At 52.9% G+C, this 25,254-nt stretch overlaps 2 protein-coding genes and 1 gene segment (V, D, J or C); 2 read left to right on the top strand and 1 right to left on the bottom strand.

Moving 5' to 3' along the window:
- Nucleotides 1–1,571: 1,571 nt before the first annotated feature.
- On the top strand, nucleotides 1,572–2,418 carry LOC141732865 (feather keratin Cos1-1/Cos1-3/Cos2-1-like). The gene is made up of 2 exons (XM_074562309.1): nucleotides 1,572–1,632; nucleotides 2,102–2,418. The coding sequence occupies exon 2, from the start codon at nucleotides 2,104–2,106 to the stop codon at nucleotides 2,416–2,418; it is 315 nt and encodes a 104-aa protein (XP_074418410.1). The 5' UTR covers nucleotides 1,572–1,632; nucleotides 2,102–2,103.
- A 690-nt stretch (nucleotides 2,419–3,108) lies between these two features.
- LOC141732615 (T cell receptor alpha variable 1-2-like) lies at nucleotides 3,109–5,626 on the bottom strand. The segment is given in 3 exon segments: nucleotides 3,109–3,213; nucleotides 4,370–4,665; nucleotides 5,555–5,626. Coding segments are annotated over 3 exon segments (450 nt in total).
- A 14,886-nt stretch (nucleotides 5,627–20,512) lies between these two features.
- LOC141732754 (feather keratin Cos2-3-like) lies at nucleotides 20,513–20,818 on the top strand. Its single transcript, XM_074562092.1, has one exon. The coding sequence runs from the start codon at nucleotides 20,513–20,515 to the stop codon at nucleotides 20,816–20,818; it is 306 nt and encodes a 101-aa protein (XP_074418193.1).
- The last annotated feature ends 4,436 nt before the right edge of the window (nucleotides 20,819–25,254 follow it).

The following is a 25,254-nucleotide window of genomic DNA, read 5'->3' as shown; positions in this document are numbered from 1 at the left end:
CCAGCAGAAGAGACCCTCTACAGGCAGGCAGGAGCAGTCTCATGTTCACTGGCCTTGGCCTTCATGGGAAAATTCAACCACCCCAATATCTGCTGGAACAACAGCACTGCAGGACATAAGCACGTTTCCTCAAGTGCATGGATGACAACTTCATCACCCAAGTGATAGAGGATCCCATGAGGACAGGTGTTCTGCCGGACCTCATAGGTATCAAGAAGGAAGAGCTTGTTGTGGATGTGAAGATCAAAGGCAGCCTGGGTTGCAGTGACCGTGAAATGGTGGAGTTCATGATCCCAAGGGGACTGAGGAGGGTAAATAGCAAGCTCATAACCTGGGCCTTTAGGACAGCAGGCTTTGGTGCCTTTAAAGACCTGCTTGGAAAATTCCTGTGGGGTATAGCCCTGGAGGCAACAGAGGCTTAAGACATCTGGACCACTTCCTCCAAGCTCAAGAGCAGGCCATCCCAATGAGCAGAAAGTCAGGAAAGCATGCCAGGAGGCCTGCATGGATGAACAAGGAGCTCCTGGCCAAACTAAAACACACGAAGGAAGTGAGCAGAGGAAACTAGGGAGGACTCCAGGGACACTGTCCAAGCATGCAGGGATGAGGTTAGGAAAGGCAAAGGCCAAGTGGAACTGACTCTGACAACAGATGTCAAAGGCAACAAGAAGGCCTTCTCTAAGGACACAGGTGACAAAAAGGGTGTGGTCAGCAGGTCAAGGGAGGTCATCACAGAATTACAGAATGATGGGGGTTGGAAGGGACCTCTGGAAATCATCTAGTCCAACCCCCCTATCAGACCAGATTCACCTAGAGCAGGTTGCACAGGAACGCATCCAGATGGGTTTTGAAGGCCTCCAGAGACGGAGACTCCACCACCTCTCTGGGCAGCCTGTTCCAGTGCTCTGCCACCCTCAAAGTAAAGAAGTTCCTCCTCCAGATGCAGCCTCGGCAGGGCAGAATAATATCCCAGTGGTGGTAGAGGGCCCACATAACTTTGATTTTCAGCAGCATTGAAATAATGGGGGAAATAACTTTTACAGCTCTTTAATACCCATAGCTTGGGGAAGGCTGCTTAGTTTCCTGAGTAAAAGATTAAAAGAATCCATGAAACCCAGCCCACCTCCACCCTACAAGTGACCACTGGAATGAGTTGGGAGGGAAAGAAAGAGGGAAAGGCACATCCTTGGGAGACCAACCAAGGATTGCAGGGTTGGGAGTAGTTTGGCCCCTTCCTGTCAATGCAGCCACAGACCACCCCACCAGTGTGCCCCAGGCCAACATCACTTGCCCGCACTGCACCCATCCAGCACTTGAGCTGAAGCTTCTGCTATCGATGACACATTCCTGCCCCAGAAATCATGGGGTCTCACAATCCCAGCACTCAGAAGAAGCCTCCGTGAGGGATGGTGGACAGCATAAGCCAGGAAATGAGAAGGTGGCATTGGAAAAATAGCTACCCAGCCCATGTCATTAGCTGGGATGTTTTCTGTTCACCATGAGCAGCTTAGACAATTGCCACTGCCATAGAACCTACCTCTGGGCCCAGGGCAGGTCAGGGCCACCATAAAAGCCAGCCCAACTCCTTGTTCTCCCATCCACTTCTCTCTCCTCCTCCTCCTTGGGAACCAGGTCAGTCTGAAACCCATTCCCTGAGTTGTTTTCTGCTCATGCAGGTGTGTACTCCTCCCTCCTATAGCGGGCTGTGGTGCTGCTCTCCATGAGAAGGGGAAGAAGGGTGAAGATCTGAGTCAGAGAGTGTCTGGGACTTGGTTGAGGGAGCTGTTCTCTTAAGAGATAGGCAGCAGCCTCCTTGGGCCTGGAGACACTTTGCATTATCTTGAAAGAGGACTTGGCACTTGGCTGAGGTTGCCCTTCACTGCAAAGATTGGCAGCAGCCTGGTTGGGCCTGGGTGATCCTCACAGTACTGTGTCTGGTAACCCTTTTGCCTCACTGCACAGTTTCTAGCTCCTGGCTCAGCAGGTGCCTTCGACACGCTTGTGGTGGAGTGACAGACTCCTGGCAGACTGTTCCTCAAATATGTATGTGCTCTACTGCCTCTCTGCCCTCTCTCACAGGTGCGTCTGCAGCAGACAAGAGTCATGTCCTGCTATGACCAGTGTCAGCCCTGCCAACCCTGCCGGCCCTGTGGCCCCACCCCACTGGCCAACAGCTGCAATGAGCCCTGTGTCAGGCAGTGCCAGAACTCCACTGTCGTCATCCAGCCCTCCCCTGTGGTGGTGACCCTGCCTGGCCCCATCCTCAGCTCCTTCCCGCAGAACACCGTTGTGGGATCCTCCACCTCTGCTGCCGTTGGCAGCATCCTCAGCTGTGATGGAGTGCCCATCACCTCTGGGTGCTGTGACCTCTCTGGCGTTTCCAGCTGCTACTATGGCAGAAGGTGCCCCCCCTGCTAAATGCGCTGGTGACAGCCCTAACAATGACCCCCAGGAATCTTGAAGCTGTTGCCTCCGTGAGGACAGAGCACCTGACCATCGATTTCAGAGAGGCTGAGCATCCAGTGCTGCCCTTCCAAGGGAGGAAGACTGCTGGGTTTCTCTGAAAATGTGGCCAAAGTCTAACTTCCCTGCCTTATTTTCTCTCCCTTCTCCTTGTCTTCTGTTTTTTGGGATTGTAAGACCTGCAAAGCCACCATGGGGTATTTGCTGGCCCCTCTGCCTCTGTGGGACAGGCCTGTGGGATCTCAACTGCGGGCCATGGGCACAGGCTTTCAGCAGCTGCTGATCCTCTCCCTGCTCTGGCCAACTCCTCTACAAGTGAATTTCTTTCCCACTTCAGGGTCATTAAAGTTTTCTGCATGCTAACCTCTGCTTCCATGTCATCCTTTTCATGGTGGACCTTGTCTTGTATTGCCAAGGAAGAAAGGCATTGCCTTGAGTAGCAGAGGATAAGGTGAGGGCACAAACAGAACAGGAAGCAAAGGGTGGCCTACAGAGCAATGGGTTCCTTCCAGTCACTGTCCCTTGGAGCTGAGGAAGATATACTCATCTCCTCCACAGCCAGTGGGCATCAGGCCCTGTACTCCAGCATCTCTGCTCACATACTATCCCCTGGTGTCAGAGCATATCCAGCAATAGGGAGACTGATCACTGCTTTCCCTTGGAGAGTGCTCCCCAGTGCTGCTGGAGGCTCTGAGAGGCCAGCAGCTCACAGTCCTGTGCAGAAGGGGATTCCTCCTGCTCTGGAGAGCCCTGTGGCAGGAAATGAAGCTCAGTCAGAAGGTGGCCCCAGAGGATGCAGGAGTAAAGATGGTGTGAGAAAAAGCCTTCAGAACGACCCCTGACTTTCTCATCCTCATTCTCCCACTTGTCCCCTGAATGAGGGAGCATGGTCTGCACCCAAGGGCAAAGGTAGTAAGGGCAGGACACCTATACACCCTCTACTCCCTCTGTTCCCTGCACAGTCCAGCAGTTACACGGATGTGCAGGGCTAAGGGGACTCACAGGTTGATGTTGAAATCAGCATGGCCAGGCAACACACCAGGGCATTCATTCCTCTCACACACACCCAGCTCCCATCAGACAGGGCACCCCAAGGGCAGCAACCAGTGCCAAAGCCCCCATGGTTGGTCTGGGGTGCCTGGCCTGGGGTGCCTGGCCTTCTTCTAGGCATGAAGTATCTTTCCCCAAGGCCAGTTCTTCTCCTGGTAGGGCCTGTTGCTCACCTCTGCTTGGCGGGTTTTCCACCTCCCCAGCTTTGTAAACCTGGTCCAACTGCAGAAGAAATGGTGCAGGGCTGCGGGAAGCCTATGAGGTATTGCATGAGAAGGGCTCCAAGGATGGGCAGAGTGCACTGGGGAGAGCAGGTCCTCCAGATCCCAGCACATGACCATGCAACAATTGGAGGGTCCACAACGTGGTTCTGAGTATTTTCAAAAATTCTTGTAATCATGTAATTCCAGGAAGGAGCAAGAGGGAAATAACACAATGGAACCAGTTTTAAGGTGTCTCTATCTCAAGAGAAGACAAACCAAATTGGTGTCGGGGATGATGAATGTGCCTGCAGTTATTAATAGTGGTCAAAATTAATAAATCACTAACCTGTATGTGCAATGGCTCACATGTGTGCTGCTTGTGTTTTACCAGACTTCCAATGCATTGGCTACAGGAAGACTGTGCCTTCATTTAGTGTGCTATGGGAATGCTTGAGGCCATCGTTGCATAAATTGATGTGTGGAATGGACAGAAAACATTCCATCACAGGATCTTGTCCTGCAGACCCCTGGGTGTACAGGGGGAGCAGCGCTGCCAGGGGACACCTGAGGGCCCCTTCCCTCACCCTCAGCCTTGCACAGACACATCCCCTCCTTCCCCTGGTCTCTTGCACAGCCAAGGAAGCTCCCTGCACCACGGTGTCTTGCACAGCACAGAGGTACAAGGCACTGTCAGAGAGCCCAACTTCCTCCAGCTGCAGGAGGCTGTATTTCTCAGTGGTGTTCAGCACGGTGGTGAGACGGCCACTGGGCTTGCGGCCAGCAGTTGCCTGATAGGAGACCAGCTGGGGACCTTGGCCTTTCCTCTGCTGGTACCAGAGCAAGCCATTAAAGTAGGAGGTCTGGTATGTGCATGTTGTCTGGAAGGTGTCTCCCTGCTTCACTGTGACTTGTCCTTCTTGCTGGGTGACAGCGACCTGGCCCATGGTGCCTGGAAGAAAGTGAAGGTCAGCAGCTTGGCAGGGAAAGGCTCTGGGAAGCAAACCAGGAGTGGATAAAAAACCCTGGTTGTGAAGCTTCCCTCCCTTTCCCTTACCGTGCGGGAATATTCTGAGGCCTGGGGACAGCATGATAGGGAGGAGATTTGGGCAGCACCTTGGAGCTCTCAGCCCAGCATGGACCCTGTGAGAGTTGTACTGTGTCCCTGCTCCTCCTCCCTGCTCCTGTTCCTACTACATAGAGGAGCAGAGAAAAGCCTGTCAGGCCTGATCTTCATGTGCTGGGACCAGCAACCCTCCAGCAGGTAAAGGGGCCCATGCAGCTACGGCAAAAAGATTCACCCTGCTTCCCCATCCATCCCATCTCCGAGGGCTCCCAGCTCCCTGATTATATACAATTGTGAGCTTGAAAGAGGGATCCCTGGCTGTGTCAACATCCAGGAGAAAAGTGGAAGCCACGGCAGACATGTGCCAGCCAGGAGGCAGAATGGGACACCCAGTTAAAGTCAGTGGGATGAGAGCTTTAAAGTCCCTGTAAGAGCTTTGACAGGATCTACTGATTTGCACTGGAAAGGGAGACATGTGAGAGTGAGAGAGAGCGCTGAGATCTCCTGTGGTGAGAGCAGGTGGATCAGAAGAGAGAGGCAGAGAGAAAGGCATTGAAGGTGAGAGAAGAGCAGCGGAAGAGGTCTGAGGTGTCTCTCCTCTCTCCTTTCAAACAGTAAGAGCATCTTGAGAACAGAGATGCAAAACCAGAAATGTGAGCTGGTATTTCACAGTGTTTTCCTGTAATTCAAGAGTAGTTCTCTGCATGATCCTGATCAGGCTGGCAAGGGTTTCCTTGGGGGAAGAAGGATGCATTTATAGAAAGCCAGGACTTACCCAGCAGCTGCCCCAGGAAGGCCGTGAGGATGAGAGATCCGAGCTGCATGTCGACATCAACCCGCCTCTTTGTGGAGTGAGAGAGAGTCAGAAAACCCCCTCCCAGCCCCGAGATAACAGAGCTGCCGGAAACAACGCTGTTGGGGGAGCCAAGGAAGAAGCGGGGAAGAGCAGAGGTCTGTTCTTCCTGTGCCTCAGATGCTGCTTCTGGGTTTCTCCCTCCTCCAGCAGCAACACCTGTGGCTCCCTCAGCCAGTGGCATTCTCAGCATTTCCCCATGAAGAGCCCCTGTGGGCTCTGGGGGCCCCAGTTGTGGGAAGGGGCTGTTCCCAGTGAGCTCACAGTGGAGTCACCTCCCAGCTAGAATTCCCTGCTCTTCTGCACTCCCACTGCTTGGCAACTTATAAGGTCAGGGATTTCTTCCCCAATGAGGCTTAATATCTTCTGCTGTGCTCCCCAGCTCTCTTGGGACACTGCTATTTCCTTTGGGAACAGAATTCTCTTCTGTTTCTCTCACTTCTCCCCTTTCTTTTTCATCTTCCTGGGAACAATGCCTCTCCCGCAGCTCCCCACAGTTAGCAGAGGAACCCTCCTGTGCGGTAGACCAGGGCTTCTTGCCATGTCCTCTTCTGATGAGATAACCAACAGTGAGAGAGAAGAATATGGCTCCAGAACTGTTCTTAGATGCCCCAAACCCAGAGATGACACAGACAACCTATTCCTACTCTATGGGAAAGGGTGAAAGGTCAGCAGGCAACAGAATGAGGGATGAGTGGGTCACCCCCACTCTCAGAAAACACATAGGGCACCCATTGGAGTGCTGCACTGCGAGGGCTGGGGATAGGGCAGTCCTGCACCCACAGCTGAAAGGGCATGTGAAAGGGTGGGGGTACTGCAGATGAGGACTCCTACTCCCACACCTTTGCCACAGGAACTCCAGACTGATCCCATGCACCAGTTGACAGAGAGAACACCCATCCCATGGCACCCATCCCATGGCACCCAATCCATGGCAGACAGAACAAACTCTTCATTGTCGTTAAGTTAACCTGACCTGAGTAGGCCCCGACCTGTGCTGTGCTGAGCTGTATATACCACTTGCCAAACTTGGCAACACTCCAACAAACACGTCCTTGTCTTGATCTAGGAGTGAGGCACTGTGCTTTCATATAATTGTCCTTTTGCTTAACATGAAAAAATTAGTGGTTTATTTCTAAGGAAATGCCATGAAAACTCCAGAGATGACAATGCCAGTGAGTCTCGGCATGGGCAGGATTTGCACTTTTTGTGAAACCCCAACTTGAGCTCTGCCTGATGGTCTATAAATCAAGGTTCTGAGCATCCAAAAGGGCATAACATCACCTGTACCATACCACTTTACCTTCTGTGTTATCTCCAATTAACGGTATTTTTAGTCAGCACTCTGTGGAGGAAGAGTCCCATTGTACCTGTAATCTATCTACAACCATGCTCCACCTTCATCATCCCTGCAGTCACTGGTTCTTTGACCTCTAACACATATACATGCAATGAGGTCCCTCCAGTTGCTCACAGCAAGAGGTATGAGCCCGGGGACACGTTCTTCCTTCTCCAGTTGCTGGCACCCAGGCCTTGCTTACACCCCAGTCCCTCCAGCGCCTGGCACAGAGATCGACAGGGTCTGTGACCAGAGGCCGCTTCTCCAGTTGCTGGCACTGAGACCTTGCAGCACACCCTGGTCCATACATTTACTGGCACCCAGGCCTACAGTCTCCATGGCCATTAGTTGTTTGCCCAGTTACTGGCACCCAGAGCTCTCTTTCACACCAGTCGCTCCATTTACTGGCCCTCAGACCTTGCAGCACACACACATGGGAAAGGAAGGGAAGGTATGCAGAAGGATGATTAAGAAAGGATTTATGAAGAAGGCAGGGGGGGCTGTAGTGATCAGGCACAGGGCTCATCCCAACAAGTGCACTCACCAGCCCCTGCTTACTTGCAAGTACCTCCCTTTATCCTTCCTCCTCTCTATTGCCTCCTCTTGCTACACCCCAGTCCTCTCTTTTCCCCACTTTTGACCCTTCCCCAAAGCATTCTTTAATAAGTGTTGTCTAGTCCCACAGGACCCCCTCAAACACCCATAATCCTCATGCTCCTCTTGTCACTTCTTGTCACTTCCAAAGCTCAGCCTGACCCACTTCAGAGCTACACCTGCAGTTTCCAAATGGCCCATCAATTAGCAGCTGAATGGCTCTGGGCTCCCTCCTTGTCTCCCTTGTCACTTGCTGAGAGATTGGTGTCATTCTGTGCTTTTTTTTTAACACTTTCCCTTTTGCTGCTACTTCCCTTTGAAAGGAAAAGGGACTTGATCTGACAGCCATAGTGAACCAGCCACTCTCACCTTCCACACGCCTTTGCAGTGGCATCTGCTGACCTTGCTCATGTGTGTGAGTTCCTAAAGAGAGAATGTGGGCACAGAATCCAGAGGGACTCAGGGACACAGGAATTCCCTCAGGCCATACAGTCCAGCCAGAGCTGCAGGAGAGCTGTGAAAAGCAGAGGGACAGCTCAAGGGGATGAACAGGGAATCTCGTCCAGTGCTTGGCAGATGGGTCTTGCTCGCACGTCGAGGCTTTCACCGATCTCCAGATGCAGGGCCAGGAAGACATTTTCTCACCTTGTGCTTCTGTACCTGGGAAGTAAAGCTACAGAAGCAGTCATGTCTCCTACCAAGAGCCCCCTTCTCCAACAGTGGCCATTGGTGGCCATTGGTGGGAAAAGTAAGAGCTGGACAAGCAGCTGGGATGCTTCTCCTGAGCACTCACTGCTGTGTCCTGCTCAGTTTCAGTGGCTCAAAGGTGGCCCTGAGTCTGCTGTGGCAATGCACCCTCATGGCAAGGAAGGCCAACAGCATCCTGGGCTGCAGTAGCAAGAGCATCACCAGCAGGATGAGGGACCTGACCCTCAAACTCCACTCAGTGCTAGTGAGGCCCTTTGTGGAGTACTGGGTCCAGTTCTGGACTCCCCAGTACAAGAAAGGTACTGGAGTGAGCACAGCAAAATAGTGGATGGACTGGAGCATGTTTCCTCTGAGGATGGGCTGAGAGGGCTGGCAGTGTTCAGCCTGGGGAAGAGAAGGCTTCTGGGAGATCTTGGCAATGTGTGTAAATAGCTGATGGGAAGGAATGAAGAAGAGATTCTTCTCAGCCAGGCCTCCTTGGGACTCCACAGCTCTTTGGTGAAGATGATCATTAGGGTGAAAAACTAAGGGAAAGACACCAAACTGTGACCCTTACACTGTTCCAGCTTCACAAGGGCTAAAGGGAGTTTTTTCAGCACTTGGTGGTTCTTTGGGCAGTCAGGCCACAGCCAGGCTTCTCACAGCCCCCCATGTCACAAGGTGCTTGAGCTTCCTCTCAGGCAGACATAGCCTGGTGTATAAGTGCTGCCTCTCAGCTCCAGGTCACACTGCCGAAGGGGCCTGGGGCACCGGAAAATCCCTGTAGGAGCCTGAAGGAGGAAACCAAGCAGCCTGCTGTCAGGCAGTAGGAGGCAGGAGGCTGTTTTCCTCATGGGATGAAGTGTAAAGGTTTCTTCTGGATTGTGCAACGCATGGGATGTTTAGGAGAAGCAGGAGAGATGGGGAACAGGGAGACAGGGAAAAGGAAAGACCAAAGCTGTTTGGCCTGGAGCAAGCATGGGAAGACAGATAGAGACAGGGATGAGAGGGGCCAATCCCATGCAAACATGCGTCTGATGTGTGTGTTGACCTGGCCATGCCTGTTGCTCTGCCTTGTTTGTCACCTGCCAGGAGTTCCCTGGAAACACAGTCATCAAGTCCAAATAAAATACGGAGTCCAAATAAAATAAGGATCCTTCACTCAGAAGGAGTGCCTTGGAACCTCTGACCCATGTCAGAAGGTGCTTAAGCATCATTTCAGGCATAGTCTGGTGTAGAAGCGCTGCCTCTCAGCTCCGGGTGTTTCTACATCCCCTTATGGGATCAAACCCCTTATGGGATGAAGTGGAAAGTTTTTTTTTCTGGACTGTACATGACATGGCATGCTTAAAATAAGCAGCAAACACAGGAAAACGGAAGGATCAAAGCAGTTTGGGCTAAAAGAAGTGTGGGAAGACAGATGGAGAAAAGAATGAGAGGGACTAAAAGTGTGTGAACATGTGTCTGATGCATGTGCTGGCCTGGCCATACCTGTTACTCTGCCTTCTTTGTCACCTGCCAAGAGTTGCCTGGAAACACATTTCTCAAGTCCAGCTGGAACAGGGAGCAGGGCTGATCCTTCCCTCTGTGCCTCAGAAGCCTCTGCCCATGGGGTTTGACCACCTCTGTCAACTATTTGAGTCACACAGGGTTCCCAGGGACTGGCTGGAGCCCACAGTCTCTTGCCAGAGGCCTCCTGCCAGCTCTCACTCCCCTCAGACCTCCAGCCCCTGAGGGCAACTCAGCAACTCCCTTTCTGACTCACTCCTCCAGGAGGAACCTGGCATGCCTTGAGGCTGCGCTCAGTGTGTCCAGGCCAAGCATTTTGCCCTGTCTCCTGGGCACCAACTCCAAAGGTGCTGAATCCTGTCAAACAAGCTCATGGTCTCACCACTGAGCCCCTGTGGGGCGCGCTTGAAGGTGCCTCTGACCTCGACATGCCCTTCTCCTGCTGCTGGGGAGCTTCAACTCCTGACTCCACGGGATGACTTTGTAACACTAGCAAGAAGATTTGGGCAGATGTGTGGAATTCTGGAGCTGGCAGACTCAGTTTCCCATTGTATACCTGAGCTTTTAAAGAGTAACGAAATGAGAAACCCTTTCTGGCTGTCCTTTCCTAAGGCAGGTTTGACATTGGCAACTGCGCCCTGGAGTCCCCGTGGTTGCAGAGCAGACGAAAGCAGCTGCTCAGGGCTCGCTTGGCATCCTTGTGGGGAAAGTCAAGAGGCTCAGAAGAGGCCCTGTATGTTCCATGTCAGCAGTGGGCGGTCCGTGCGGCAGGAGGGAGGGCTGGGCGGCTGCCCGTGGTGTTGCGTGAAACAGGGCCAAGCGGTTTTGGCAGAAGATAAACCCCCTTGCGTTCTAACACTCCTCACCGAGGTGGGAGGCTAGGTGCGGCTAGGTTTAAATTCTGAGTGATGCCCAATTCAGCACTATCAGTCCAATCGCGTTTAATATGTATTAAACTATTACGATTTGGATACACTAATAGTGGACTGCACCTTCAGTCTAGTCCTGCTCCTGAACTAGCACAGCCTCTCTCAAGTTTTGGTCGCGTTCAGTGAGAAAGCGAAACGACTAGCTACTTAAACAGTGCAGTTTATTTAAACAACAGATATACAGGTTCTTTAGGATTGCCGGTGATAAATACACTGTCTGCAAAGCACGTGCAAATAAGGATATTGTTAAGTATACAAACGCGCGACAAAATTATAAACGATACAGCCTGGCTATAAATGTAGGGTAGAGATTCTCTAGAGAAATTTCTAAGTTCCTGAGAAAGTACTTGGTGTAATCGAAGTCTTACCCAAAGGTGTCCCTATGGGAGGGAAGAGAAGCTCAGCCCGTCAACTGATCCCGGAAGTCAGTGGTGGAATTCTTTGCGATGGTGTCTTCCCTGACATCCCCTCTCTCTTGGGCTATTTTTATATTATTCTTTTATCTTCAAAGTGGAGTTTGAGTGACTTTAGTCATATGTACTTTTATTATGATTAATGTATTCAAGGAGGAGTGTTCACACCTCAGGGGCGGATAGCCTCCAGGATGGAGGTGTGTTTTGGTACACTGTGGTGAGCAAAGTTCGCACAAAGGACAGCATTTCATCAACATTAGACGAAATGTTGGCTTGGGTAGCGTGTAGGCCGCTTATCAGTTCCGCAGTACCATCTCGTCCCCATATCTGCTATTCGTCACAAGGGAAGGCCACGGAACAAGCGCGTTCCATTCCATCCCTCGTGTAGTTTCGCAAACAACCTTGTACAGGGAATCACAGATGTTGCATTCTTCGTGTGCTAGCTGCGGCTGTATTCTACCTCAGAAGCCTCTTGATTTTATGACTTTCCTTAATGTGTGAACAATGCTGTATTTTTGTATTCTTGGCAAATTTAGTAATTATTCCACACGTGGGCAGGAGGATCTCTGCCGCCCGCCGCCCTGTGCAGAGCAGAAAGGCGCTGCTCCTGGCCGGGCGCCAGCGGGGCCGGCGGCTGCCATCGCTCCTTGCCGGGCCCCGCTGGACACGGCCAGCGCTCCCGGCGCCATTCCTGCCCCGGCGGCGGCGGCAGCGTGGCGGGGGATTTCTGTGTGCGTCCCGCTGGGAGTGCGGGGTTGCCGGGGCCGGGGCCGGTCGGGCGGGGGAAGCGGCGCGGGGCGAGGGGCCGGTTGGGGCGAGGCGGCCCCGGCAGGCGGAGCGGCAGCGCCCCCTGGCGGGCCCGTCCGGGCCGGTCCCCCCGGCCCCGACACACACGCCCGGCCCCGCCCGCGCCGGTTCCTGCCCGGCCGCAGCCCCGGCTCCTCTCCCCGTGTCTCCCAGGGCGCAGTAATACACGGCCGCGTCCCCGCGCCGGGGCCGGGCGAGCCACAGGGCGCTGGAGCGGCGGTCTGCCGACACCCACAGCCGCCCCGGCGGGTCCCGCAGCTCTTTGGAGTCTTTGAGAGTGCTCAGGAGCAGCGCGGGGCCTCGTCCCGGGAGCTGACGGTACCAGTGGATGGAGTCGTAAGGCTTTATGTTGGGGTGCGAGCAGTTGATGCTGATGCCGATGCCCTCGGTGGTCTCTGCCATCTGCTGCTGCTGTACCTGGGCTCCTCCTGCAGACGCTGCTGGGAAAGGAGAAGGAAAGGACAACATCTGTTAGAGATGGTCCAGCTCTGATGGCTCTTGTAACAGAGGAATTCTCAGGAACTGTAGCAGTGACACAGGACAGGAACAGATGGGGACATGGGCCTACCAACACAGATGGAGAGTGATCCTGGTGTGGGTGTCTGGAGGGATTAGAGAAGGAAAGGTGGGAAGCTGAAATTTATGCATGCGGAGATTAGGTAAAAGTCAGGTTAATGGATGGGAGGATGAATGGATGGCAAGAGAGAAGACCAGGAGGGGAAATGGGTGTTACAGCAAAGGATAGAGGGCTATATTGAGGACAATAAGAATTGCAGAATGAACAGGGGTGCATGCAAAGGTAGACATAAATGCAAGCAGGTCTACCAACAGAAATGATGAGGACATCAGGAAAGTAGGAAGAGGAGAGGAACAAAAGATGACAGAGAGGCAGGAGGGGGAAAGAGAGGCTGAAGAAGGAGAGGGAAGAGTTGGTGCTGGGCTCCCCGGGGAACCCGCCAGGCATAGCCCCGGCCCCATCCACCGCCGCCAGCCCCACGCACCCAGCAGCAGCACAGCCAGCCCCGCCAGCCCTGCGCCCCGGCACCGCCCCATCCCACCGCTCCGCCGTCTGCCCCTCGCTGCCCCCCACCACCCCCGACTCTCTGCTAACAACGCACCGCCTCCTGTCCGCCGCCTCCTCTCCTCTCCCCTGCGCAGCCGCCAGCTCCACCCCGGGGCTCAGCCCCTCCTCTGCGCCTCTCCGGGGCTCTCTCTGGCACGGGCAGCGCTTTGCCCAACTGGGAAATGGACTCTCCCCGTCATCCAGCAAGAAAAAGCCTGCACAGCGCCAGCTGCAGCCTGGCACAGCAGCGGGGCCTTGGCCCAGCATATGGACCAGCTTCCCAGAGCTCTCTCCAAGCCCAGGGGATGGAACCAGCAGCCACTCATTTCCTGCAGCTGGGAGTGAGGAGGCTGAGAGCCTCCCTTCAGCTGCTGCTCTGCAGCCCCAGCACAATGCCTAGGAGTTGTGTTGGGGCAGAGGGAGTGTGAGGACAAATGTGCCCATGGTTGGGCAGGGGTCAGGGAGGGCAGGGGTGGTGGGGAATCCCAGTGTCAGAATGTAGGTGAGAGGGGACCTCCAGAGGTCATCTGCATCAGCCTCTGCTCAGAACAAATCAGGTTGCTCAAGGTCACATTCAGTCCAGCCTTGAACACCTCCCAGGATGGAGATTGCACAGCCTCCCTGGGAAACCCCTTCCTTGACTCACTATTTCTTTTAGCCCACTGCTTCATGAGAACTCCCCATGTTCCAGCTGATGTCCATTGCCTCTACTCTTGTCATTGGGCACTTGTAGAGTCTAGGCCCACCTTTTCTTTCTCCTCTGAACAAGTGGTTCCTGAACCTGTTCAAAATGCTTTACCTATACACAGCTCAGTGTAGCGCCTTTGTCAGTGTTTGCCAAAGCCTTGCTGGGAGTGCCCTCCTTCCCACCTCTCATGTTGCTCATGAAATCAAGAAACAGTGTTGGTCCTACTGCTGATCCCTGAGAGACCCCACTGGAAGCATAAAATCAATTAGGTTGGAAGAAACGCTTGGGATCATTGAGTCCAACCATCATCCCCACTCTACAAAGTTCTCCCTTACACCATATGCCCTAACACCACATCTAAATGACTCTTAAACACATTCAGGGATGGTGATCCCACCACCTCCCTGGGCACCCTATTCCAGTGTCTGACCACTCTTTCTCTGAAGGATTTTTTTCCTAACGTCCAGTTTAAACATATCCTGTTGCAGCTTGAAGCCGTTCCCTCTTGTTCTATCACTACTTACCTGTGAGAAGAGACCAGCAGCAACCTCTCGACAATGTCCTTTCAAGTAGTTGTAGAGAGCGATGAGGTCTCCCCTCAGCCTCCTCTTCCTCAAACTAAACGGTCCCAGCTCCTTCAGTCGCTCCTCATCAGATTTATTCTCCAGGCCCTTCACCAGCTTCGTTGCCCTCCTCTGCACTTGCTCCAGCACCTCGATATCTCTCTCATATTGAGGTGCCCAAAACTGGACACAGTACTCAAGGTGTGGCCTCACCAGTGCTGAGTGCAAGGGGACAATCACCTCCCTCCTTCTGCTGGTCACACTATTTCTAATACAAGCCAGGATGGCATTGGCTTTCTTGGCCACCTGGGCACACTGCTGGCTCATGTTCAGCTGCTTGTCAATTAGAACCCCCAGGTCCTTTTCTGCCAGGCAGCTTTCCAGCCACACTGCCCCAAGCCTGTAGTGATGCATGGGGTTGTTCTGGCCCAAGTACAGGACCTGGCAGTTGGCCTTGTTGAAGCTCATACTGTTAGTATTGGCCCATCGATCCAATCTATCCAAGTCTCTCTGTAGGGCCTCCCTATCCTCATGCAGATCAACACTCCTGCTTAACCTGGTGTCAGCTGCAAACTTGCTGATGATACACTGTATGTCCTTATCAAGACCATCAATAAAGATGTTAAACAGAAATGGTCCCAACACTGAGCCCTGAGGAACACCACTTGTGACTGGCCGCTTGCGGGATTTAACTCCATTGACCACCACTCTTTGGGACCGTCCATCCAGCCAATGCTTGATCCAGCAGATCGTATGCTCTTCCAGGCCATGAGCAGCCAGTTTTTCCATGAGAATTCTATGCGGAACAGTATCAAATGCTTTTTGAAAGTCTAGGTAGACAATATCCACAGCCTTTCCCTCATCCAATAATTGGGTCATCTTATCGTAGAAGGAGATCGGGTTTGTCGGGCAGGACCTACCTTTCATAAACCCAGGCTGACTGTGCCTGATCCCCTGGTTGTCCATTATATGACTTGTAAAGGCACTCAAGATGATCTGCTCCATGACCTTCCCTGGTACCGAGGTCGGACTGACAGGTCTATAGTTTCCTGATCCTCCTTTCTGCCTTTCTTGTAGATGGGTGCTACATTTGCTCCCCTCCAGTCCATTGGGACCTCCCCAGTTAGCCATGACTTCAGGCAAATAGTGGAAAGCGACTTGGCGAGCACGTCTGCCAACTCTTTCAGCACTCTTGGATGTAACCCATCCGGTCCCAAGACTTGTGTGCATCCAAGTGGTGTAGCAGGTCACTGATCACTTCCTCTTTAATTGTGATGACCTCGTGCAGCTTCCCCTCCCTGTCTCCCAGCTCTTGAGACTGGGTGCCCAGGGAACAGCTCGTTCCACTGCTAAAGACAGAGGCAAAGGAGGCATTGAGCACCTCAGCCTTTTCCTCATCCTTTGTGACTATGTTTCCTTCTGCATCCAATAAGGGAGGGAGATTTTCCCTAATCCTCCTTCTGTTGTTAATGAATTTATAGAAACATTTTTTGTTATCCTTAACAGCTGTAGGTAGGTTGAGCTCTAGCTGCGCTTTGGCTCTCCTAATTTTCTCCCTGCATAGCTTCACTACATCTTTATAGTCTTCATGAGAGCCCTGCCCCCTCTTCCAAAGGTCATAGACTCTCCTTTTGTTCTTGAGGTCCAGCCAAAGGTCCCTATTTAGCCAGGCTGGTCTCCTTGCCTGCCTACTTGTTTTTCGGCACACAGGGACAGCCTGCTCCTGTGCCTTTAAGGCTTCTCTCTTGAAGTAGGTCCAGCCTTCCTGGGCTCCTATATCCTTCAGGGCAGCCTCCCAAGGCATTTTGTCAAGCAGTCTTCTGAACAGGTCAAAGTTTGCCCTCTGGAAGTCTAAGGTGGCAGTTTTACTAACCCCTCTCCTTGTTTCTCCAAGGATCAAAAACTCAGTCATCTCACGATCACTGTGCCCTAGACGGCCACCAACCTTTACTTCCCCCACAAGTTCTTCCCTGTTCACAAGAAGCAGGTCCAGGAGGGCACCTTCCCTGGTCAGCTCACTTACCAGCTGTGTGAGGAAGTTATCCTCCACACATTCCAGGAACCTCCTGGATTGTTCCCTCTCTGCTGTGTTGTATTCCCAGCAGATACCCAGGAGGCTGAAGTCCCCCATGAGAACAACGGCAAGTGACTGCAAGATTTCTCCCAGCTGCTTACAGAAAGCTTCATCCACCTCTCTGCTTTGGTTGGGAGGTCTATAGCAGACTCCCACAGCGATATCAGCTTTTTTGGCCCTTAACCTAATCCAAACACTCTCCACCCCGTCATCACTATACTTGATTTCCGAGCTCTCATAGCATTCTCTAACATACAGGGCCACTCCACTGCCTCTCCTTTCCTCCCTGTCCCTCCTGAACAGCTTGTAGCCATCGATTGTGGCACTCCAGTCGTGTGAGGCATCCCACCACGTTTCTGTGATAGCCACTATGTCACAGTTTTCCTGGTGCATCATGGCTTCAAGCTCCCCCTGTTTGTTGCTCATACTGCATGCATTGGTATAGATGCACTTCAGATGAGCTAATGATTCCAACACCTTTTTGTGAGTGTGGGCCCCATTTCCTACCAGACCCTTCTCAGGTGCTTCCATGATTTCTAAACATCTCTCCCTTCTCTCAAATGAAATGGCAGCATGACAGTCCTCACTAGTCCACCATCCTTCAAGCCCTGGCATGCTTCCCTCAGGTTTACTCCTGACAGGCCCAGTTATCTCCCCTTCCCCCCTCATATCTAGTTTAAAGCCCTGTCAATGAGCCCTGCTAACTCCTGCCCCAGAATTCTTTTCCCCTTCTGGGACAGGTGCATCCCACCTGCCACCAGCAGGCCAGGTGTCTTGTATTAGTAGCCTATGATCAAAAAGCCCAGAGCCCTGCCAATAACACCAGTCCCAGAGCCACGAGCTGACCTGTTGCCTCTTCCTGTTAATTTCCTCATTCATGATTGCCACTGAAGGGATAGAGGAGAATACAACTTGCATTCCTGATCCCTTAAGCAGTCGTCCCAAGGCTCTAAAATCTCTTCTAATCGATTTTGGGCTCCTTCTACCCACTTCATCACTACCCACCTGAAATACTAAGAGGGGGTAGTAGTCAGAGGAGTTTACTAGGGCCGAAGTTTGTCCAACACATCCCTGATCCGTGCCCCAGGGAGGCAGCAGACTTCCCTGTGAAGTGGGTCAGGAGGGCATATCGGCCCCTCTGCCCCCCTCAGGAGAGAGTCACCCACAACAATGACCCATCTGCTTTTCTTTTTGGAGACAGTTGTGATGCTGGGTCCATGGCAACTTGGTCTTTCTGACATTTCTGGCCTGGGTGTATCGTCCTCCTCTCCAACAGCCAGTTCCTCCTGCAGGACTCCATACCTGTTCTGCAAGGGTAACTGGGAAGCTGGGAGGGGCTGGGAGGGGATTCACCTGCTTCCCCAAGCAGGGACCTGTTTCCATTCCCCCCCTTCTCTGAGATCCCCTCCTACTGCCTGGTGATGAGAGGGGAAGGGGTCCTCTGATTTGTGTGGGGCCTCAACCTGTTCCCTTTCTCTCAGGGAGTGGGTCCACCAGTCGATCTCCCTCTCACATTCCCTGATATTCCTCAGCCTCTCCACTTCCTCCTTCAGCTCAGCCACCTCACTGAACAGATCATTTACCTGTTCACATCTGACACAGGTGTTGTCTCTGCTGCCCTCCATTGCAAGTGCCAGGCTCTGGCACTCTCTGCAGGAGGAGGCCTGGACACCCACGTGTTTGCATGGGACCTCTGTCTGGGTGCCCGCAGCTTTTCTAACAATAGCCTTCGACTGGGTAGCAACCATGGCTGGATCTCTACAAGCAAGTGACACCTTGTGACTCGAGGGTCAGTTGGTATGAACGCCCTCGTCCTCTGACCACCTAGAGGGATTGAATTTACCTCCTGCACTGGCAGAGGCTCGGCACCCTGCCGTACAAGCTGCAGCTAGCTGGGGCACGCACGAGCACTGGTTGCTTGCTTCCTCTGTACTCTGTTACCTCCTGAGAAAGCAATGAGCTTGGCCATCAGTTTCTCAGCTCAGAAGCACCTTCATGGAGAGGGAAACCAGCCCTGGATGAGCTCTCCCAGGAGAGCTCCCTGGTACTCATCTCTATGGGGTCACTACAGGGAAGTGGAGGACCACTCGGCTGCCTTATCTCCAAGCTGGATGTGAGTCCAGGCAGACAAACCTTCAGGCAGGGATATGGGCTCAGGAAATTTCTGTACTGTGCGTAGCCCTTGTTCGAATGAGGGTGTCTCTGGAAACCCCTGCAGGACAGCAGAGGGCTTTGGGGAGTGTGGCCTTGGATCCAATGTCCTTCCCTCCCAAGGACAGTTGCTGGGTGCTCAGACTGAGAGATTCCAGTAGGGGACATGAACATTCTGAGCAAGAACATCAAAGCTCTCATCAGTTCTTTGGCTCCTCCTGTGAAATCCTCAGAGTCTGTTTTGCTCACAGCGCAGTGATATCAGACTGTGTTCCTTTCATTCAGGACCTGTTTGCGAAAAGGTCTTGGCCCCTGCCTGGCACAGCACCAGGCCTGTGAAGAGCACAAGTACTTCCCAGAAACCACCGACACTGCTTTGGAAGAAGATCCACTCAGGGATGGCCAGCACATGGTGGGCAGGATTCCTCAGCCTTTCTCCTTCTCCAGAAAGCAATCCCCATCCTTTGAACTCTCTAGCACTGTAGAAAGCAGCTGTGTCCTGGCCTGGAGAGGCAAGAAGTGGGGACTGCCAGCCATGCTGAGGCACTCTCAGTATTGTCACATTGAATTCAACTAGGGATCAAGGTTAGAGTGGATCCATCGTTGTTGTGGCCTGAAATGGGCAGGAGTGGAGCGTGAGCTCTGCAGGGGCAGGAGAAGGAGGCATCAGGAGGCAGGGGCTGCATTTCAGTACCTCTTCCCTGGACGCATCTCCAGCAGGCTGGTGCCATCACCACTCCGCTGAGGTCGGGCTCCTTTTGACCCTGGGAGCCTGCTGCACTTCAGCACTCATGTGACTGTCCCCACCATGAGCAGCACATTCCCTTGTGATGAGGAACGCACAAGGACACACACACTCACACATTAATGCACAACAGCATCAAGTCATCCACAAATTTGTGCTCCCACACTCATCCACACAAACATGGCTGCACACAAGTGCACATAAGACAAGAAGACAAGTAGGGACACAAGCAAGCGTGGAGTCTGCCAAGGACAGATGAGGTTGTTACAGAGTTAGAACTTTCTGTGGAAGCACAAGGCCCCAGACATGCCCATGCCATTGTTTGTGTACTCACAGACTCCAGGGAGTGGGCACCATTCCAAAGCAGCCAGAATTTTTTGCTGAGGTCAGTGGTAGTCAGGACAGGTTCAAAACGTAGCAGCACAACGCACACACCTGGGGAGGCAACAACAAGTGACCACTGGAGGGAGTAGAGGAGGGAGAAAAGCGTCCTCATGCATGGGAGCCCATGGGCATCGAGCTGAGGATAGCTGAATTTTCTTCCTGAGGAAAACACTTCAAACAGCCCCACCAGAGTGACCAAGGCTGATGTCACTTGCCTGCTCTGGACCACTCCAGCACTTGAGCTGACTCTTCTGCCTTGCACTGCTGCATTCCTGCCCTGGAAATCCCGGAGTCTTTCCTTCCAGCACTAACAAGAAGCTTTCATTTGGGAATGGGCATGGCACAGATCTGGAAATGAAAAGGCAGCAGTGCAGGAAACCAAAGCATAGCCCTTATCATTAGCTGCGATGATTTGCATTCAAGATGACTGTGTGCAAAAATTGTTACCTCTGCAAAGGGTGCCTCTGGTGCTGCGGCAATGAAGGGCAGGTATAAAAGCCAGCCCAAGTCCCTGCTCTCTCGTGTACTTCTCTGGCCTCCTTCTCCTTGAGAACCAGGTGAGTCTGAAGTCTCTTTACCTCTTCCAGAGTGAGATCTCTCCTTGATGGACATCTCAGCTGATATTGGCTATGTCCTATCCTTGGCTTTGTGACTTCTTGTCATGATAGAGGGAAGAGTGGAGAAGGTCTGCTTAGCAAGAGGCTGGGATGTGGCAGAGGGATCTTTTGGTTTATGTCCAAGGAAAGGCTTCCCTGGGCCAGGCTGCTTTTTGTAGTGTAGTATATACAATGTGACTCCAGGCAGAGCTACCAACTCCCCACTCAGTAGTGGCCTTGGCTCCTTTGTGACAGGGTAACCAGGCTGCTCCTCACACACCCTTGTGCTCTCTTTCCTCCCTGATCCTCTCACAGGTGCACCTCCAGACCCTTGAGACATGTCCTGCTACAACCAGTGCCAGCCCTGCCAGCCCTGTGGCCCCACCCCACTGGCCAACAGCTGCAATGAGCCCTGTGTCAGGCAGTGCCAGAACTCCACTGTCGTCATTGAGCCTCCTGCTGTGGTGGTGACCCTGCCTGGCCCCATCCTCAGCTCCTTCCCACAGAACACCGTTGTGGGATCCTCCACCTCTGCTGCTGTTGGTAGCATCCTCAGCTGTGATGGAGTGCCCATCACCTCTGGGTGCTGTGACCTCTCTGGCATTTCCAGCCGTTACTGTGGCAGAAGGTGCCTCCCCTGCTAAAGACTCTGGGGGAAACCCCAAGGAGACACCCTGAGGAATCACAACATGGTGCTGGGCAAAGGTTCAATGTTTTCAATGCTGCTTTCAGCATAGCTGAATGATTTTGCTTTTCTCTCCCTTTTCCTTGTTTGCTTCACATCCCCTTAGCAGCAAGGTTCCCTCAAGGCCAACCTGGTGGGGACCATCTGTTTTCCTCATCCTCCATGGGGCAGGAATACAGACAGACATGATGAAGGAAAGTCTCCACAGCCAAGGGCCGCACCCTCTCAGATGACCATGTGGGGCCTCAGAGATGACCATGGAGTCATAGGGCTCCATGAACTGGCACCCCCCACTTGGAATGACTTTCTTTCCCTCTTCTGACTCATTAAAGATCTGTTGCATTCAAGCTTGGCCTCCATGTGGTCCTTTCCTCTGTGGACACTCCCCATCCTGCCAAAGGAGAAGGGGTGGAAGGGGTTGAGAGCACAAGGAAACCCTGCTCCAGTTACAGACAAATGAGCAGTTCAAACACCCTACATTGGCTTCTCTTTTGGGAAGCATCCCTTGGAGCTGAGGAAGACATCCCTAGCTGCTCTGCTGCCAGTGACCATCAAGCCTTGCCCTGCTGATATCTCTGCCCACAAATGCCCAGAAGGCAGGAGATCCTGAGGGCTCAGCAGCCCTATGAGCTCTTGAGGAAGGGTGTTCCTCTCACTATGGCTGGAGCTGCTCTGGGGTGGTGGGGTGAAGGGTGTGGGGCTCTGGAAGACGATTTGCTTGCAGAATAGAAAGCAATAATTTCCTGCTGCTGGAAGTGAGGAGGCTGAGAGCCTCCCTTCAGCTGCCGCCCTGCAGCCCCAGCACAATGCCTAGAAGCTGTGTTGGTGCAGAGGGAACGTGAGGACAAATGTGCCCATGGGCGGGCAGGGGTCAGGGAGGGCAGGGGTGGTTGGGAATCCCAGTGTCAGAATGTAGGTGAGAGGGGACCTCCAGAGGTCATCTGCATCAGCCTTTGCTCAGATTGCCCAAAGCCACATTCAGTCCAGCCTTGAACACCTCCCAGAATGGAGATTGCACAGCTCAGACTGAGATTCCAGTAGGGGACATGAACATTCTGGGCATGAACATCAAAGCTGTCATCAGTTCTTTGGCTTTTCCAATGAAATCTCCAGAGTCTGCTCTTCCGCTCACAGCGCAGTGATATCAGACTCTGTGTTCCGTTCATTCAGGACCTGTTTGCGAAAACGTCTCAGCCCCTGCCTGGCACAGCACCAGGCCTGTGAAGAGCACAAGTACTTCCCAGAAACCACTGACACTGCTTTGGAAGCGGATCCAGTCAGGGATGGCCAGCACATGGTGGGCAGGATTTCTCAGCCTTCACCTTGCCCAGAAAGCAATCCCCATCCTTTGAACTCTCTAGCACTGGGGAGAGCAGCTGTGTCCTGGCCTGGAGAGGCAGGGAGTGGGGACTGCCAGCCATGCTGAGGCACTCCCGATATTGTCACACTGAATTCAACTAAGGATCAAGGTTGGAGTGGATCCATCCTTGTTGTGGTCTGAAAGTGAGCTCTGCAGGGGCAGGAGAAGGAAGTGTCAGGAGGCAGGGACTGCATTTCAGTGCCTCTACCCTGGACACATCTCCAGCAGGCTGGTGCCATCACCACTCCCCTGCACTCAGGCTCCTTCTGACCTGGGAACCTGTTGCTCTGTGGTGCTCATGGACAGAGCAGTGGACAGTATCCCTGCCACAACCAGCACATGACCTCTTGATGAGTGACACACAAGGACACATACACACAGGCTGAGGCATGCTGGCATGGAATCATGCACAAATTTGTTCACATTTTTTCAGAAAAACCTGACTGCTTACAAGTATATACAAGACAAACACACATAGGAACTCCATGAATCATGGACTGTTCTGAGGACCCCTGGGAACTGGGCAGTTTTCAGTAGGGTGGGATCCAAACCCGGCAGTGCAACATCTGGGGAAGCAACATCAAGTGATCACCAGGGTGAACTGAGAAGGAAGAGAAGGCATACGAGGAGAAGGCTGAGATACTTAATGCCTTCTTTGCCTACATCTTCAATAGTCAGAGCAGCTATCCCCAGGGTGCTCAGCCTCCTGAGCTGGAAGATAAGGACGGAGAGCAGAACAACCCACCCATAATCCAGAAGGAAGCAATCAATGATCTGCTTCTGCACCTAGACACACATAAGTCTATGGGGCTGGATGGGATTCACCCAAGAGTACTCAGGGAGCTGGCGGGAGAGCTTACCAAGCCCGTCTCCATCATTTATCAACAATCCTGGTCAACAGGGCAGGTACCAGATGACTGGAGGGTGGCTAATGTGACGCCCATCTACAAGAAGGGTCGGAAGGAGGATCCGGGGAACTACAGGCCTGTCAGCCTGACCTCGGTACCAGGAAAGATCATGGAGAGGATCATCTTGAGTGAGCTCTCACGGCAAGTGCAGGGCAGCCAAGGGATCAGGGCCAGCCAGCATGGGTTTAGGAAGGGGAGGTCCTGCTTAACCAACTTGATCTCTTTCTATGACCATGTGACCCGCCTTCTGGATGCGGGGAAGGCTGTGGACGTTGTCTGTCTGGACTTTGGTAAGGCCTTTGACACCATCCCCCACAGCATTCTCCTGGAGAAGCTGGCAAATCATGGCACAGACAAGTGTACTCTTCGCTGGGTTAAAAACTGGCTGGATGGCTGTGCCCAGAGAGTTGTGATTAATGGGGTGAAATCGTCTTGGTGGCCAGTCACCAGTGGTGTCCCTCAGGGCTCAGTTTTGGGGCCAGTTTTGTTTAATATCTTTATCAATGATCTGGATGAGGGGATTGCGTGCACCCTCAGTAAGTTTGCAGATGACACCAAACTAGGTGGGAGTGTTGATCTGCTTGAGGGTAGGAAGGCTCTACAGAGGGACCTGGACAGGCTGGATCGATGGGCCAAGGCCAACTGTATGAGGTTTAATAAGGCCAAGTGCCGGGTCCTGCATTCCGGTCACAACAACCCCAAGCAATGCTACAGGCTTGTGGAAGAGTGGCTAGAAAGCTGCCCAGCAGAAAAGGACGTGGGGGTGCTGGTGGATGGCCAGCTTAACATGAGCCAGCAGTGTGCCCAGGTGGCCAAGAAGGCCAACAGCATTCTGGCTTGTATCAGGAATAGCGTGGCCAGCAGGAGTAGGGAAGTGATTGTGCCTCTGTACTCGGCCCTGGTGAGGCCTCACCTCGAGTGCTGTGTTCGGTTCTGGGCCCCTCTGTACAAGAGGGACATAGAAGTGCTGGATTGTGTCCAGAGGAGAGGTACCAGGCTGGTGAGGGGTCTGGAGAACAGGGCATATGAGGAGAGGCTGGGGGAGCTGGGCATGTTTAGCTTGGAGAAGAGGAGGCTGAGGGGAGACCTCATTGCCCTCTACAACTACCTGAAAGGAGGTTGTAGAGAGGTGGGTGTTGGCCTCTTCTCCCAGATGAATAATGACAGGACCAGAGAAAATGGTCTGAAGTTGCGGCAGGGGAGGTTTAGATTAGATATTAGGAAGAATAAGAATTACTTTACTGAAAGAGTGGTCAGGCACTGGAACAGCCTGCCCAGGGAGGTGGTTGAGTCACCATCCCTAGACGTGTTTAAGAAGCGTCTAGATGTGGCACTTCAGGTTGTGGTCTAGTGGCAGAGATTGTAGGTTGTTTGGTTGGACTCGATGATCTTAAGGGTCCTTTCCAACCATGAAGATTCTGTGATTCTGCGATTCTGTGAAGGGAAAGAGGACATGGCAGGTCCTCATGCACAGAAGCGTCCAGCTGAGGATAGCTGAAGATTTGTCCTGAGAACGGCACTTCAAACAGCCCCACCAGAGTGACCAAGGTTGATGTCACTTGCCTGCTCTGGAACCATCTAGCACGTCAGCTCAGTCTTCTGCCTTGCACTGCTGCATTCCTGCCCTAGAAATCCTGGTGCCTTTCATCCCACTGATCATAGGAAGCCTTCACTGGGGAATGGGCATGGAACAAACCTGGAAATGAAAAGGCAGCAGTGTTGGAAACCAAAGCACAGCCCTTATCATTAGCTGCATGGTTTGCATTCAAGATGACTGTGTGCAAAAATTGTTACCTCTGCAAAGGGTGCCTCTGGTGCTGCGGCAATGAAGGGCAGGTATAAAAGCCAGCCCAAGTCCCTGCTCTCTCATCCACTTCCCTGGCCTCCTTGATCTTGGGAACCAGGTGAGTCTGCAGTTCCTTCTCCTTCTCTTCCAAAGTGAGGTCTCTCCTCGATGGTCATCTCAGCTGACATTGGTTCTCTCCTTTCCTGTGGTTTGCATGTTCTTGTCATGATGGAGGGAGGTGTGGAGAAGGTCTGCTTAGCGAGAGGCTGGGATGTGGCAGAGGGGGTTTTGGCCCACACACTAGGAGAGAGCCACTCCGGGCCAGGCTGCTCTTTGTAGGG

Source organism: Larus michahellis, chromosome 18 (genome assembly GCF_964199755.1).
Source record: "Larus michahellis chromosome 18, bLarMic1.1, whole genome shotgun sequence".
NCBI lineage: Eukaryota > Metazoa > Chordata > Aves > Charadriiformes > Laridae > Larus > Larus michahellis.
Note: the sequence above shows the minus strand (reverse complement) of the source record. Positions and strands in the feature narration are given on the sequence as shown.

Coding starts and splice junctions, on each gene's coding strand:
- LOC141732865 (XM_074562309.1), top strand. CDS start 2,104: ATGTCCTGCTATGACCAGTGTCAGCCCTGCCAACCCTGCCGGCCCTGT.
- LOC141732754 (XM_074562092.1), top strand. CDS start 20,513: ATGTCCTGCTACAACCAGTGCCAGCCCTGCCAGCCCTGTGGCCCCACC.